This window comes from Callorhinchus milii, unplaced genomic scaffold (assembly GCF_018977255.1).
Source record: "Callorhinchus milii isolate IMCB2004 unplaced genomic scaffold, IMCB_Cmil_1.0 Scaffold3, whole genome shotgun sequence".
Lineage (NCBI taxonomy): Eukaryota > Metazoa > Chordata > Chondrichthyes > Chimaeriformes > Callorhinchidae > Callorhinchus > Callorhinchus milii.
Genome location: NW_024704744.1, coordinates 74,257,235 through 74,271,977, shown reverse-complemented (window position 1 = coordinate 74,271,977; position 14,743 = coordinate 74,257,235). Strand labels below are relative to the sequence as shown.

Sequence of the window (14,743 nt, the reverse complement as noted above, 5' to 3'; positions counted from 1 at the left end):
CTTCCAGGGTCACAATCTCAATGAGTAGTGGCTTTCTGCTTTTTTCTTTAACCTTTACCCCCTTCCTTATTACTTCCTGTGGAGTCCTGTAGCTCAGTGGTTAGAGCACTCGCCTCGCAAGCAAGAGACCTTGGTTCAATTCCCAGCAAGTTTCCTTACTTCACACACCTAATAATAATCCCTCAAGAAAAAAAACAATAATAAATTGGTCACTTCAATCCACGACTGTTTGTGGGACACTGCTGTGCGCAATTGGCTGCCGCGTTTCGCCCACAAATATACAGTCAATTCACTTTATAGTATATTCTGTAAAATGCTTTGAGACGTCTCGAAGATGTGAAAAAGCACTATATCAAATGCAAGGATTATTATTATTACTTCTGTATAATGTCGTCTTGAACTGCATTGGGAACAGCAGCTGTTTAGGTGACGTGATTGGGGCGTTAATCACATGAAGTTCTCAAGTGGCGACATTTGCTGTCAGCTCTTGTGTCACTGGGCTCATGCGATATGGGTTTTCACACGTGTCAGACATCGGACTGACCAAAAAACATTATACCATGACGGACAGGGATTGATTCACTCCTTAGTCCAGAAATGTCAGGCATTTGCCTGGAGAAAATAGCTGCTGGATTTATGTGTTCTTGGATCTCATTTATGTGTTCTTGTGGGCTGTTATGAGACTTCACATCGGCACAAGTAGCAAAGGGGTAAATTGGGAGGATTTATTTTTAATGATATGGAATGGCCTGCCAGGTGCAATGGTTGAGATAGGATCCATACTACCTTTCAAGAGGGAAGTAGATAGATACATAGAAGTCTAAAAAAGGGTAATTTGAAGGGGTATGCATAATAACAACAATAATAATAATCACTGCATTTAGTATAGCATCCTATTGTGTTATCAAGATGTTTTTAAGCGCCTAGTTTTAAAGTGTAGGCACAAACAATGTCCCAAACAATGGCTTTCTTATGCACTGTAAAGTTCTATGGTTCTATGTGGGTGTAAAATGTGAGGAACAACTCATTTCCAAAATATAGTAGTAGCATTCTCACCGCTACATCAGAAAGGTGTGGGTTCAGGCTCCACGTAGAGCTTTTTAGCTCACAATCTATGCTGACAGTACAGTGCTGATGGTGTACCTTGTTATCAGAGATGCCATCCTTCAGATTAGGAAGTTAAATCAATGTCCTGTCTGCCTGTTTAGGTGGACTTTAAAGATCCTGTTGCACTATTCAAAAAGAAAAGGGAGTTTCTCCTGGTGTCCTATCCGACACTCTCCCAGATAAAATCATCTTTTTGTGGGGCATTGCTGTGTGCAAGTTGGCTGTTCACCTACAAATAGACAGTAACTACACTTTACACTAAAATCCTGTTTTGTTAACGTAATGAGGTTCTATATCAAATGTACATATTATTTATCATGATTCATTATTATTATTGTTTATTTTCTTGGCTTGATCTGCCTAAGAGGAGAAAAAGACGTGCTCTTCCCAAACCAGAAATAATGTTTTACCAATTGTCAGGCATAGAGCTGTGGTGTTAAAATGCTATTCTTTCATAGAGCAAACAAACTATTTACTTTGAATCTGTAGAAGGTGCCTTTTCTGCGAGCCTCTTGTGAAAACTGCCATGTGTCTGAAAGACTCACAAGTTATGGCTATTTGGACGAGCGTGACTGGCATCCATGTTTCAGTAGAAGGAAGAACGAGTCGAACATTTTCATAAGCAGGGGAGGGGACAAAAATTGGCAGGAATTTCTTTTTAAAAGGAAACTGCTCAGGTGTCCTCTCCTAGTTGAAGCTTTCTTGCGGCAGATGTGAAACTTACTCAGCTCTTTCTCAATGTCTAGTATTTTCATCACATGGTCATGTGGCCTGTCTAACGGTGACCTTTATTTAAACCTATTTGGTACTTGTGTTAATAATATACTGTTAACACGGCTGTCAGCATCAAGGAGATGCCCAGAGTGAGATTTATGCTCACAAGGAGAAAATACGTATCTTGTCACGACAATGGACTGCCAGATGACTTAATTGGTTCAGGAACCCATTGGGTGGGGGTGGGGGTTGGGTGTTGGTATGGAGTTATGCTACATCTGATATTATGCATGAACCATGACAGCACTTGGAACTCTCACAGTCTAGCCCTCCGGGCCGCTGTCCTGCGTGAGGGGCACTATATAAATCCAAGTTGTTGTTGCTGTCTAGGTTGATACTCCAGGGCTGTGGTTGGATCGCCGGAGCTGCCGTCCTTCGGCTCACTTCTTGCCTTTTTGTGGGACATTGCTGCACACAAATCTTCTCGCGTGTCCACCCACAAAACACACAATCCCTGCACCTCGTATATTGACACAAGTACCAAATAGGTTTAAATGTCACTGTTAGACAGGATACATGAACATGTGATAATAATACTACCCATTCAGAAAGAGCTGAATAACAGTACAGGTGTATCCTCCCATCGTGAAAGGCGCTACACCAAAGATTAGGATTATTATTAGGTGGTAGAGTAAATTACAGTGAGACTGCACTTGCAAAAATTGACCACAATTTTTCATTTTAATCCTAAAGTATTGAGTAATGCTCTTACAACAGCAACAAAATTACATTTGTATAGCACCTTTCATGGCAGGAGGACGTCCCAGTAAATACAAAATAAAATACATTGAAATGGTACCTATGTTTTCTTCCCTGGGCTGTAAGAACAGCATATTATCCCAAATGAATAATCTTTGCATTTGATATAGCACCTTTCATAATAATAGTATTAATAATCCTTGCATTTGATATAGTGCCTTTCATCTTAGGGGACGTCTCAAAGAGATGTCAGAGAGCTTCAGGGATATGGGATGAGTTTACAAATTGATTGCACTTCTCCATTCATGAACGTTCATTTGGGACAGGAAGAAAAATGTGCTGATTATCTTTTCAGCAATATTATTGGAATATAAGTAACAACATTTGACGGACGAATAAATGTTATTCCAATGTGGCCAAAGGAATAATAAAATGAGCATAATGTTCTTCTCAGAGGCTCTTCAAGCTACAAACATTTGTTTGTACAAGGTATCTACAGTGAAAACTAGAATCTGCTCAAATTGTATTTACTCACTCAGTCTCTTGTCTTCTCCCACAGGCCATGTACATGTTCTATGCCCTGGCGATTGTTTGTGATGACTACTTTGTCCCTTCTTTGGATAAGATCTGTGAGGTAAGGATATGCTGTGACATGCAGTGGACATTTGAATCAGAAGTGCTTACTGCTGGCTCAATGGGTAAATGTACAGAGTTGTGCTGTCCTGATGTACAAAAAACAGCTTCCATTCTCCAGTCTATTGAGTTAGCTATTCTCAACCAGATTGGTATTGGCAGCATTGTAATTTTCCTCCATGCCCCAGGACAGGATGGTTTTGCTTTCCTAGTGGTTAGCCATTGATCCTTGCTTGCTTGGATCAATGAATCATCCATCAACACTCACACATTCTCAGGCATGAGGAATGGCTAATTGGGAAAGGTACCAGTGAATAGCCAGTATCTGTGAAACCAGGCTCTAACAGGAGTCAGTAGAAGACTGGTCTGAGAATATTTCACAAGGAACAGAGCCTATCAGTGTAAGTGGCTCAAAACTCAGTCCAAATGATAGAACAGCCAAGACGCTCAATCACTGGTACATTATTCTGTTTATTACTGGGAGTTGAGCCATCCTGGAGCCTTAAGCATTGTCTTTAATACAAGAAAGCTGCAGGACCTTCTCTCTCTTCTTTCCCCCTCTCCTGTGCTTCCATCTATTCTATAAAGTGAATGTATGTTTTGCTTATCGCTTGTGTGAAATATCAATCTGTGGGGCAGTCGGGTCATTATTCATTCCTGCTGAATAACAACATTTCACAGCTGGGTAATGTTCTGTCAATGTCAGACACATGTAGCAGATGTTATTGAATAAATATTTGAAGAGAATGAGTTTAAATATTCAATGATTTAAAAAAAACAGCGTAAGCGTGAACTTCAAACATAACTTTGCATCAGTCAAGTAGATAAATTGCACACAGTTAGAATAAGGGACTCCTGCTTTGGAGAGAATTACTACTATGTTTTGACAACCCAAAAAGTGTATCTCAGGCTTTGGCAGAGTCCACGGTCATTTTATGCAGCTGTTATTTGCTAAAACATGCTGAAGTATTTGTAGGGAGGAGAGCAGGTTGACATTGGGATGATCAGCTTTGTCCCTCCCTTCCATTCCAGCAGTCTGAACTTGGGCCATACACATCTGTCTTTCTACTCTATATGAAAGAGATAATGTTCCAAAAACAAGTTGACAGGCAATTCTGAATGTTTCAAATAATTTGAAATGAGAAGAGGGAGAAAGCAGGACAAAACTAGAAGAGCTGAAGCAGTGGAGAACTGAGATTTAGGACAGGCAGAGGAGGTAGCCTCAATAGGAAAGTCTGCTATGAATGCAAAAGAGAGAGATGAAGAGCAACAACAACACCTTGCATTTATATAGGCCTTTCAAGTGGGTAGTGTCCCAGAGTGCTTAAGAGCAGAACAAATGGGAGGGTTGAGATATGAGAGACACAGATAAATGATTTCAGAGAAAGCACGAAGAGCTGGGATATGAAGTATGTGCTTAGATGGATAGATTGGTACACAAATACCAAAATTGTAATGTGTGAAAAATAATTTTGAGGGGTTACTATATTACTCATTGTTTACCATTAGAGTCAATTCTGTTTTCAGAGCAGTAGAACAAATGGTGCAGAGTTTGCTGAGAGAATCTGTGACTTTGTTTTGATTTTCATCAGTAATTTCCCTGTGGATTCAACTTCAACATCTATATATTTCAATTTATGACTAGCTCGCTTTATAACCGATTATTAAAATCCTGAACCTGGAGTGGCAGCTCTGATGGTGTAAAGGATAGAGCTGCAGGGTACGGACTGGGAGGGAAGTTGCTCGCGCAAATCCTGGCCTGTGCTGTGATTGCTGATCTTGGTAGGCGCTGCATGGAGTGTTTAAATTTGTCTCAGCCTCATAGAAATTAAGACTAGCCGGGTTCACTAATCCTGGTCCCTCTTCAGCACCCTCTTAAGGGTAGTTTGTGTGTGCCGCAGGTGGGTCAAGAAAGACCAGGCTCGGCTGAGATGGCCTCTGCAGTTAAGTGGCTGCCGACACTCACTACCAAGGTTCACACACGAACAATGACCACTTGGATGAGGTATCGGAGAGCAACCAGCACCTGTGCAACTGCACTTCAGTCAGGAGAGGACAGACAAGGAGCGGGGGGGGGTTGGGGGGGGAGAAAAATAGCAACAACTCACATTTATTTAGCGCCCTTCAAGCGGGGCAGTGTCCAGGAGCACTTAAATAGAAAATTAATTGGAAACCCCTTTTTGTTTATTGCGAACTCCCACTTTAGCTAAGTGCCCGCTCTTTCCCCTGACTTCTCCGTCCTACATATGCTCTATCCTGCAGTTACATACTGGGGCCTAACTGAGATGGCACTGGTCGGGATAATAGAATGTGATTCTGGGGCAAACAGCCAAGGCCATTACTTGATTAAAACCACGCAGTGATTCAAACCATAAAACTGCAAAACTAAATATATTAATAATAGAAAAGCAAAGGATGAAAGTCAGCATAATCTTGAAGTACGAGCAATCGCCGTCGGCAATTGGAAACAAATTGCACTTTAAAAATGATCTCAGATATCTTTCAGAAACTTGCTCCAAAACACTCAATAATTAATTGGCCAACTTCATTCCATAGTTGAAAACATTTACATTTCTGTTTGGAACAAATTCTGATCACATTATTAGCGAGTTTAAGTCCTCTGAAATTATGACAAAGATAATCCCTTATTCATCTGGCAGTCCTGATGCTGTGATATACACGTTAATACAGGAAGAGCTCCAGATAAATCAGCTTCATTTTGGTTTCAAATTAACTTAAGCATCACTTCAATCTGAACGTAGTGCCACAGATTTATTGTACTATTTAATTTAGCTCTGGTGCTTTTTATTGTCAGCAGGCAAGCTGTGTGAGGCAAACCTGCTCGCTTTGCTTCCACTTGTGAAGACATTTGAATGTGCGAGCTGCAAATTTGAGATTGATTTTCCAGTATTCGTGCTCGGGTTGTCGTTGTCATAGCTACAGCTGTAGTTGTTGAGGGCTTTACACAGTGGATGTCTGAGTCATGGCTATATTTGTTGAATTCCCCATTTCTTATTGAGCGAGCATTGAAAGAAAGTCGTGTCTCTCCAGATCACTGTTTTGGCTGCAGTAATAAGGCACAGTAATATAGCTTGCAGCAGCCAGATACAATACAATTTACATTTACATAGGGCCTTTCACATTGAGAGGACATCTCAAAGTGCTTGACACCACTGGCTGGGCGCTGAGTTGGGGGTGTTGGAGCCAAAGTGGGTGGGAAGAGCAAAAGAAGACGAAAAGTGCAGTCCAAGAGGTACATCTTGAGGCATTTAAAAAGCTGTACATATGTTTGTTTTACATATTTGCTAAATAAATCATTTAAGGACAGATTCAAGAATATCCGGGATTAATTTCCGTTATTTGTTAACAGCTTATTAAGGAATTCTATCGGAATTCCCATCGGCACATAATTCTCATTGGAGCAGAGTTCCTGTAGGTCAACATGACACACTTAATTTTACCGGACGTATTTGCACATCTCTTATTAAGGAATTCTGTAATGAAATACCCTAGATTGGATCAATGAATGTAAGGTGCAGGATATAGAAAAAATAAGGAGTTTAGCTTTTTGAGAAAACAGAGGTTAAAAAGCGTACTTTTTGCAAACAATTTTTTTCCTTCAATATCAATTATGGGCAATGTCAACATTTGTTTCGGATTCCTAGCCACCAGAACTCATTTTTAACTTAACAAGTTCACTTTTAAAATTATTGTATTTTTAGGTCGCAGTACCTACCCTTACCTTTAACCTTTCCCTCTACCATTCAATGTTTCCCTAAACCCTTTAATATCGTGATGTGTTTATCAGCTAGAAACAGGTAAGCAATGCCCTGAACGGCTTGAGCTGTTGGCATCTGCGCATCATGCTTTGGTCCCTATCCAGGCTCTGACAGATGGCACAAAAGCTTTCTCTTTGCCAGCTGGTAAATGGCATGTTTGCATGAAAATTGTTTGCCAAAACTTTTTTTTAAAAAAAAGCAATGTTTAGAAACACACTGTGAACACCACATAGAAATGTTTTGTCCTTCCAAATGTCGTGTCGATGAAAATAAGACACGACTCTCCCTTCATACAGATTGGGGAAGATTTGCCACGTACAGTTCTTGTCTTATGGGATTCAGAGTCTTGAAATGTGGGGCGATCCTGCATTTCACAACTCTGGATGTTTTCATATTACAAAAGGTACATAAATTTTCCTGGCTCCTGACTGCGAGTAAATATTTTTTTTTTTTTTTTAATTTGTGTTTTGTATTTTATTTGGCTCGGGGGATTGGGTTCCCAAGATATAAAAACACACACACAAAATAAATGGTGCACAACATGATACATCTCTCCATGTGCAAGTGGCATACGTGTGTTGAATGCGTTGCTTTTATATGTGTCAGCCTGGCTCAATTAGTGGTACTTTCACCTCTGAGTCAGAAGGTTGTGGGATGAAGCCCCAATGTCGAAAATTCACTGCGATGGTGTGCTGCATTGTTGGAGGCGCTGTTCTTCAGCTGAAACATTAAACCGAGGTCCCACCTGCCTACTCAGGCACCCGTTAAAGATTGAATTACACTGTTTGGAAAAAAAAGAGGGATTAGTCTCCCGATATCCTGGCCAAAATGCCTCAGATATAATTGATCATTCAATTCATGATCATTTGTGTCAAATTGGCCACGGTGTTCGTCTACAAAATACAGCTACAGTCTATCCTCCGAAGCACTTTGAGACATCCTCCCGATGTGAAAGGCACGATATAATATTATTATTATTACACTTTGCCTCCTGAGAAAGGCTCAACTCCAGAGCCGAAGTGATAAACTATGTGAAAGTGACATAAGTCCTCTAAAGAAAACAAGTTTAGAAAATTCCAAATCAGCCTGTACAGTCTGCTGAATGCACGGCAGCAGCCTGTGAGAAACTCAGTCACCATCTACATTTAGCTCGAAAGAAAAACAGCAAAATATGTGAGTTGGATACCCAGACACCAGTTGTGAACAAAGCACATTATGTTTTTAGCAGGAAGCGTTATTTAGGAAGAATAAATAAGGAATGCTAACCTGCGGGTTGCAATGTGTGAAGGTTGAAAAACAGTGCTTGTTCGTGATGAGTAACTGCTATTGTAATTGCCATGGTGACACCTTACCTCTGACGTTCTTACTCTCTGCTTTTCTTCCTATTCCCACTCAGCACCTGCATCTCAGTGAAGATGTGGCTGGAGCGACTTTCATGGCAGCAGGAAGCTCAGCCCCTGAGCTTTTCACCTCCATCATAGGTAAACGTCAATGGCGTCAAAATAAATCTCATACCTTGTTTGTTCCAGTGCTGTTCGTGCAGGAGCTTTCGTAGTACATCTTCCTTACTCAAGTGAAAGCTCTTTGGTCTGACAAATGCTTAGAGTTGCCACCTCCTGCAGCAGAGAATAAACTGCACTGAAGGTGTGCTCTCCTCCCTGGGAATAAGGCCAGTAACATGTGTCAACCTGGTTCAGTGGTAGTGCTCTCGTTTCTGAGTCAGAGGTTGTGGGTTCAAGCCCCATGTAGGGACTTAGAATCACTTCGCCTAAGATGACACTTCATTGCAGTACTGGAGGGATTTTGCATTGTCGGAGGTGCCACCCTTCGGATGAGCTATTAAACCAAGGTCCCATCTGCCTGTTCAGGTGGACGTTAAAGATCCCTTGGCACTATTTGAAAAGAGAAGGGAATTTTTCTCAGTGTCCTGGCCAATAACCCCCCAAATAAAAATTGTTCACTCACTCCATAGCTGTTTGGGAGACATTGCTGTCTGCCTCATTTTCCCCATAAAATACACAGTCAAGCCACTTTACTACATATCCTATGAAGTGCTTTGAGACGTCTTTACAGCGTGATAAGGTGCTACATCAAATGTAAGGATTATTATTATTACTGAAGAGGTGTTCTTCTCCCGAGGAATAAGGACAGCGCTGAAGAGGTTCTCCTTCAGAATAAACATAGCACTGAAGAGGGTAAACACAGCTAAACACAACTAAGTCTAACTGTATTCTTGCCAATCATCCAAATATGTCTGCCATCGGCTACAGGAAAAGAAATGGAAACAGGAACTCTAGTCGAATTTCCCCTCCCAAATCCAAGGTTGCTGGAGCATTTGCCAACCCCCCATCTGAGGTCAGCTAACACGGATAATCCTTGCATTGGTAGGCAAAGGGATATTTGAAAAACTCCACCAATTGGGCAAGAGGTAATTATTTTACCCGATGTGGTAGTCTCAGGCATTCAGACAGAAACTACAACTTGTATTTATTATTATTATCTAATGCTCTTCACGCTGGATGGCCTCTTGGAGCACTTAACTCGGAGCGTTTAATCAGACCAGAGTTATATACAGTCTGCTTTGTCTGTATGTCTGACCTTTTTATTGTGCAGCAGGTGATTGACCTAACAAGTCTTGGAGTTTTGAAACATTTGCATTCTGCTTTCTGTTCTCCTCAGCGGTCTTCATCACGAAGGGGGATGTAGGAGTCGGTACCATTGTGGGCTCTGCTGTGTTCAACATTCTCTGCATTATTGGAGTGTGCGGTATTTTCTCGGGAATGGTAAGCGATTCCTATTATATAGTTTTGACGAATGAGTCTGAAGTCTTGTCACATGCTGGGAGCTGGTGCTGATGGTTGGGTGGGGGTCAGTGGAGATGGGTGTTGGCACAGGAGTTTCACAGGAGGGGCAAGAAGCCAGGAGGAAGTGTGAGATGGTGGCTGGAGGAGGTCTCGTGGGAGAGGATAAATGGAGGAAGGCCTGTGTAAGGGGCTAGAGGAGGTGCCGTCTTTCAGAGAAGTCATTGCACCAAGATCCCGACAGCCTATTCAGATGGATGTTAAACATCCTATGGGCCTATTCCTCACAATCCTCACCCTTGTATTCAAGTCCTGCACTTCTCTGCACCCCCCCTACCTCTCTGACCTCTCTCCTCAAAACAGTACCTGTTGCCTTCGCTCCTCCGAGTCTGGCCTCCTCCTCATCCTCTAAGTCCTCCGCTCCACCCTTGGTGGCCGTGCCTTCAGCCACTATGCCCCGAGGCTCTGGAACACCCTTCCTCACTCCCTTCGCCTCACTCCCTCCCTTCCTATTTTCAGGTCTCTACTGAAGACCTTCCTTTTCGACCGCACCTTTGGTCACCTTCCCCTCCCCCTGGCTCAGCCCCAGGATCCGTTACTGTGAAGCTCTCTGAAACGCAGTCCAAGTTGTTGTTGTTAAAAATCATATGGGCCTATTCGAAATGAGAGCAGAGTTTCTCCCAGTATTCTGGCCAACAGTGAATCGGGCAAATTGGCCGCACAGCTAATACAGTTCCTGCACAACACACTGCACTTAACAGTAATTACTATGGAGCCATTCGAGATGTTTCAAAGTGGTTAGGCGCAATATTAAATGCAAGGTTTTGTTTATATTGAACATTAGCAAAACGGAGCTGCTCAGAAGGTAGATTTGCTGCCAAAATGAATGATGCAGAGTGAGTGCTTTCAGCACTTCGCAACACCATAATAATAATAATAATTCCTTGCATTTGATATAGCGCTTTTCACGTCTTCTTGCCGTCTCAAAGCGCTTCACAGAATAGACTGTAAAGTGAATTGACTGTATATTTGTGGGCAAAACGTGGCAGCCAATTGCGCACATCAGTGTCCCACAAACAGTCGTGGATTGAAAATGACCAATTTATTATTGTGTTTTGTTTTGGAGGGATTATTATTAGGCGCGTGGAGTAAGGAAACTTTCCCAGAGTTTCACCCTGCCTGGAATTGAACCCAGATGTCTCGCTTGCAAGGCGAGTGCTCTAACTACTGAGCTACAGGACTCCACACTATCACTATCCAGTGTAAAGGGCGCTATATTAATGCAAGTTGTTTGCATATGTTGAACAATCGCTAAATGGTGGATACCAAGAATAAGCCTATGTAGATTAGTGTTGGCAAGATTTTTTCAACCAAGTGATCTTGAAGCTCGGCTAGCAGGTAAGGAGAAGGATGAGAGAGCATCAGTAGAGGCAAGGATTGGAATTCAAATCACTGGGAGTCTCAGTCACTCTACCACCAGAGATATTGAGAAGGTTCCAGAGTAGATGCTGGATAATTGGTTGGCAGTGAATTAGAAAATGTATACATTGCTATTGAGAATGAACAGTATGAGATTGCTGTTAGTTCATGAAATGCAACCAAAGGGTTAAATCACGAATACTCCTACTAGCTGAACAATGTGAAGTGTGCACACTGAATCTCAAATGGGAAAATACTTGCATTTAAAGCTTCCCTCCTGCGGTAATATTCATCTTTAAAAAGACAAATGGTTTGACAAAAATAATTACAGATTTTAAATCAGAACCATCCGAAAGGATCTCTGATAGAGGAAATGTTATGGATTTTTCATTTAATTATTACGCTTCATTAATTCAGGCCATTAAATGAATTATGTGTTCATGAGTTATGTTCAAATGTGCATAAATGACACCTAATTTTATATTGCTTTTAAAATTCAGCGTCGGAAACCCTTGAGTTATGTAAATTTAGAAAATTATTAGAAATTAACATGCTACAAGGTTATGCTCTCCGTACATTCATACATTGTGCTTTAGGTCATTCAAATCATTCATAAAATAAGCAGAGAACAGCCTGATACAATTGATTGGCAAAAAGAATTGGAGGGTGTGGGAGTGGAAGAATTCTAATTTTGTTTAATTGAAATGAACACAAGCTATTTCATGTTTGTGTGTGTGTCTGTCCGTCCGTCCCCCCATTCATCCCCATTTTCTTTTCATTGCCAGCAAATCTGTTTCAAATTCTAAATTGTTACAGACCTACGCATATGATGACTGAACATCAATTGGTAGCAGGAACCCTTACCTTAACCCTCGTCACTGAGATCAGATAACTCGGAACAGATTAAACCCAAACCTAGTCTGTGAGATTTAGCTCCGTGCTATGCATTGCCTTTGTCAATGAAGCCATCAGGAGAGATCTAGAAGGAAGCTGTTTTTTAATGTAATTATACCCATTCCCCCAAATTCATGGTGTTTTTCTCAGAGGTGGACAGTCTGGATATATCTGCACTCTCTTGGTCAGTCTGGAATGTGGGAATATTAGATTCTTGAGCACAAAATGTCCATGCCATGAGATATTATGTCATTCGCAGAGAGGAGGAGAGAAATTTAAGTGGAGAAATATTTGCATCTTGGATTCACACTCAACAAAGCCACTATTTTTTAACATTTTACAGGATATTGGATAGTAGCAAAGTACTTGTTCAATAAAGTGACGTTGAGAAGCCACAATCTGGGATCCAAACCCTCAACCCCTTCTCTTCCTAAATCAAGTATCTGGCCAGCTCTATCTGCGGCTTTGGAATAGTGTAACTTTGGCCCTGATCCTTAAATAGGGAATGTAATTTAAAAATACCACAATTTTGATCACATTGATTATCCAGATATTACTCTATCCCTTGCCCCTTCCTTCCCCATCTTCAGGTGGTCCTTGAAGACCTTCCTATTCAACCGTGCCTATGGTTACCTCCCTCTCCTCACAGCTCGGTGTCGTGCTCTGCTACTGGCAAACGCTCTGGGACGCAACCTTGCGTGAGGGGTGCTATATAAATAAAAGTTGTTGTACTAACAAGATCATTTAAAAAGTGATAAAGGTATTAATGATTCTCAGCCGGCTCCATTTTGAAATGAAAACTGGATTATTATAACAACAACAACTTGCATTTATATAGCGCCCTCCACTCCAGGCAGCGTTTCAGAGCGCTTAACAATGGCAGAGCCCGAGGCTGAGCCAGGGGGATGGGTAAGGTGACTGTTGGTGCGGTCGAAGAGGAAGGTTTTCAGGCGAGACCTGAAGATGGGGAAGGCGAAGGGGTTGAGTTCCAAAGTTTCAGGGTGTAGTGGCTGAAGGCACAGCTGCCGATGGTGGAGCGGAGGATTTAGGGGACACGGAGGAAGCCGGACGCAATAGAGCGGAAGCAGTGGGTACTGCTGTGGGGAGAGAGGAGGCCAGAGAGATTGGAGTGTGCCAAGGAATGGAGGGATTTAAACATTAATAACATTTCCTAGAATGGAATCCACAGTGTTTTAGTAAAATGTGCCTTCACTTCTCATTCCCCGCTGTCCCATTCCCCCACTCCCAACCACTCCCAGTGGTAACATTTCAGATCAGGCAGCTGCTGAGTGTGTACTACTGGCATCTGCTCAGTGCCTAGGTACCAGACCACACAGCAATTATCTGGAGACTGCCCAGAAACTAACATATAGAGTTGGAGGTCGAGGGGACGGGGGCAGGCCACTGGATGTTCACGTGTATCACTCCTAGTTACAGTACCATTGCTGCTACTGAACGACAGATTGCTCTTTGCCTGAAGATCAAAGGAACTGATGTATCGTGGCATTGTAATGAAGCTGTAATGAGTATCCGAGCAACCTTCATATTCTCTAGGTGGATACTTCAAGGGGTGATACCTGCCCTAACCACACTTAGGAGGTTTTCTAACACACACTCCTGTCATTGAATTCAACATCTGCTGTGTAGGAGTGAGAGGGAATTGCTCTCAAATGATTTTTTCATCAGTGGGTTAACCTGTAGTTCAGTTTTGCCCAGGCACAAACTCTGATGCAACAGTTGTACTTCTGAGGTTGTATGTGGGCAAGGAGGTAAGAATGCAATTTATTAATTCAAGAGACTGGCATTTCCAGGTCAGTCTCTATTATTGCCAAGTTCAAAGTTCCCAGAATTGGATTTGTATCTCTCTACCCACCCCACCACCCACCCCACCCAGTCTGAGTGAAAACTCCTGTATAAAATTGTTGAATAATCAACAGAAATGTTTTTAACCTTATATGGATTTTGATGGGCATACTCACCATGTCGGTCCATGTCAGGATATGAGTTCACAGTTCAGTGCAATACAGGGGAGTGCTGTATTGTTGGAGGCGCTGTCTTTCACGTGAGATGCTAAAATAAGGCCTGGTCTATCTGTTCAAGTGGGCTTCAAAGATCCCAAGACACTATTTGAAAAGTACTTTCTCCCTCTATCCTGGTTAACAACTGGGTTAATTTACTGCATGGATATTTATGGGTCCTTGAGATGTGCAAATGACTGCTGTGCCGCTTGTCAGTAATTATTTGTGAATGCCTTTGAGAAGCTTTGACATGATAAGGTGCTATAAAAAATGCAATTTCTTTCTTCTTTGCTGACAGTGAGGGAAGTTGCAGACTAATAGGGTTCACTCCCTATTTACAATTGCTGTCATTCAGCCTGCTACTTCTATATCTTGGAAAGCTCCGTCAGTCTGCCATTCTAATACCAGTCAATCGTGGGACTGTGTCAGCACCCAAGAACTGTGAGTGGCAGCATTAACTACAAGCAAGGGAACAGCCAACTTAGAGGCTTTAACGTGGGCTGAGGTTAGAAGCAAATTAGTTCCCGGTTGAATGTGGATGATAACTGGCATTTGGCCCGATAGCACTCTTTTTTGGTTAAGACCTGAAAGCATGGATTTGTATGCAAATTTGTGTTAT

The 14,743-nt window shown here is 41.9% G+C and overlaps 1 protein-coding gene across 1 annotated transcript in view; it reads left to right on the top strand.

The window, feature by feature from the left end:
• Positions 1 to 14,743, top strand: part of slc24a3 (solute carrier family 24 member 3) — a 141,519-nt gene that overhangs the window by 77,784 nt on the left and 48,992 nt on the right. Inside the window, exons 4-6 of the mRNA XM_007898328.2 lie at positions 3,140 to 3,214; positions 8,389 to 8,473; positions 9,672 to 9,775. Of these exons, the coding sequence (XP_007896519.1) occupies positions 3,140 to 3,214; positions 8,389 to 8,473; positions 9,672 to 9,775 (264 nt within the window). The remainder of the gene's footprint in view (positions 1 to 3,139; positions 3,215 to 8,388; positions 8,474 to 9,671; positions 9,776 to 14,743) is intronic.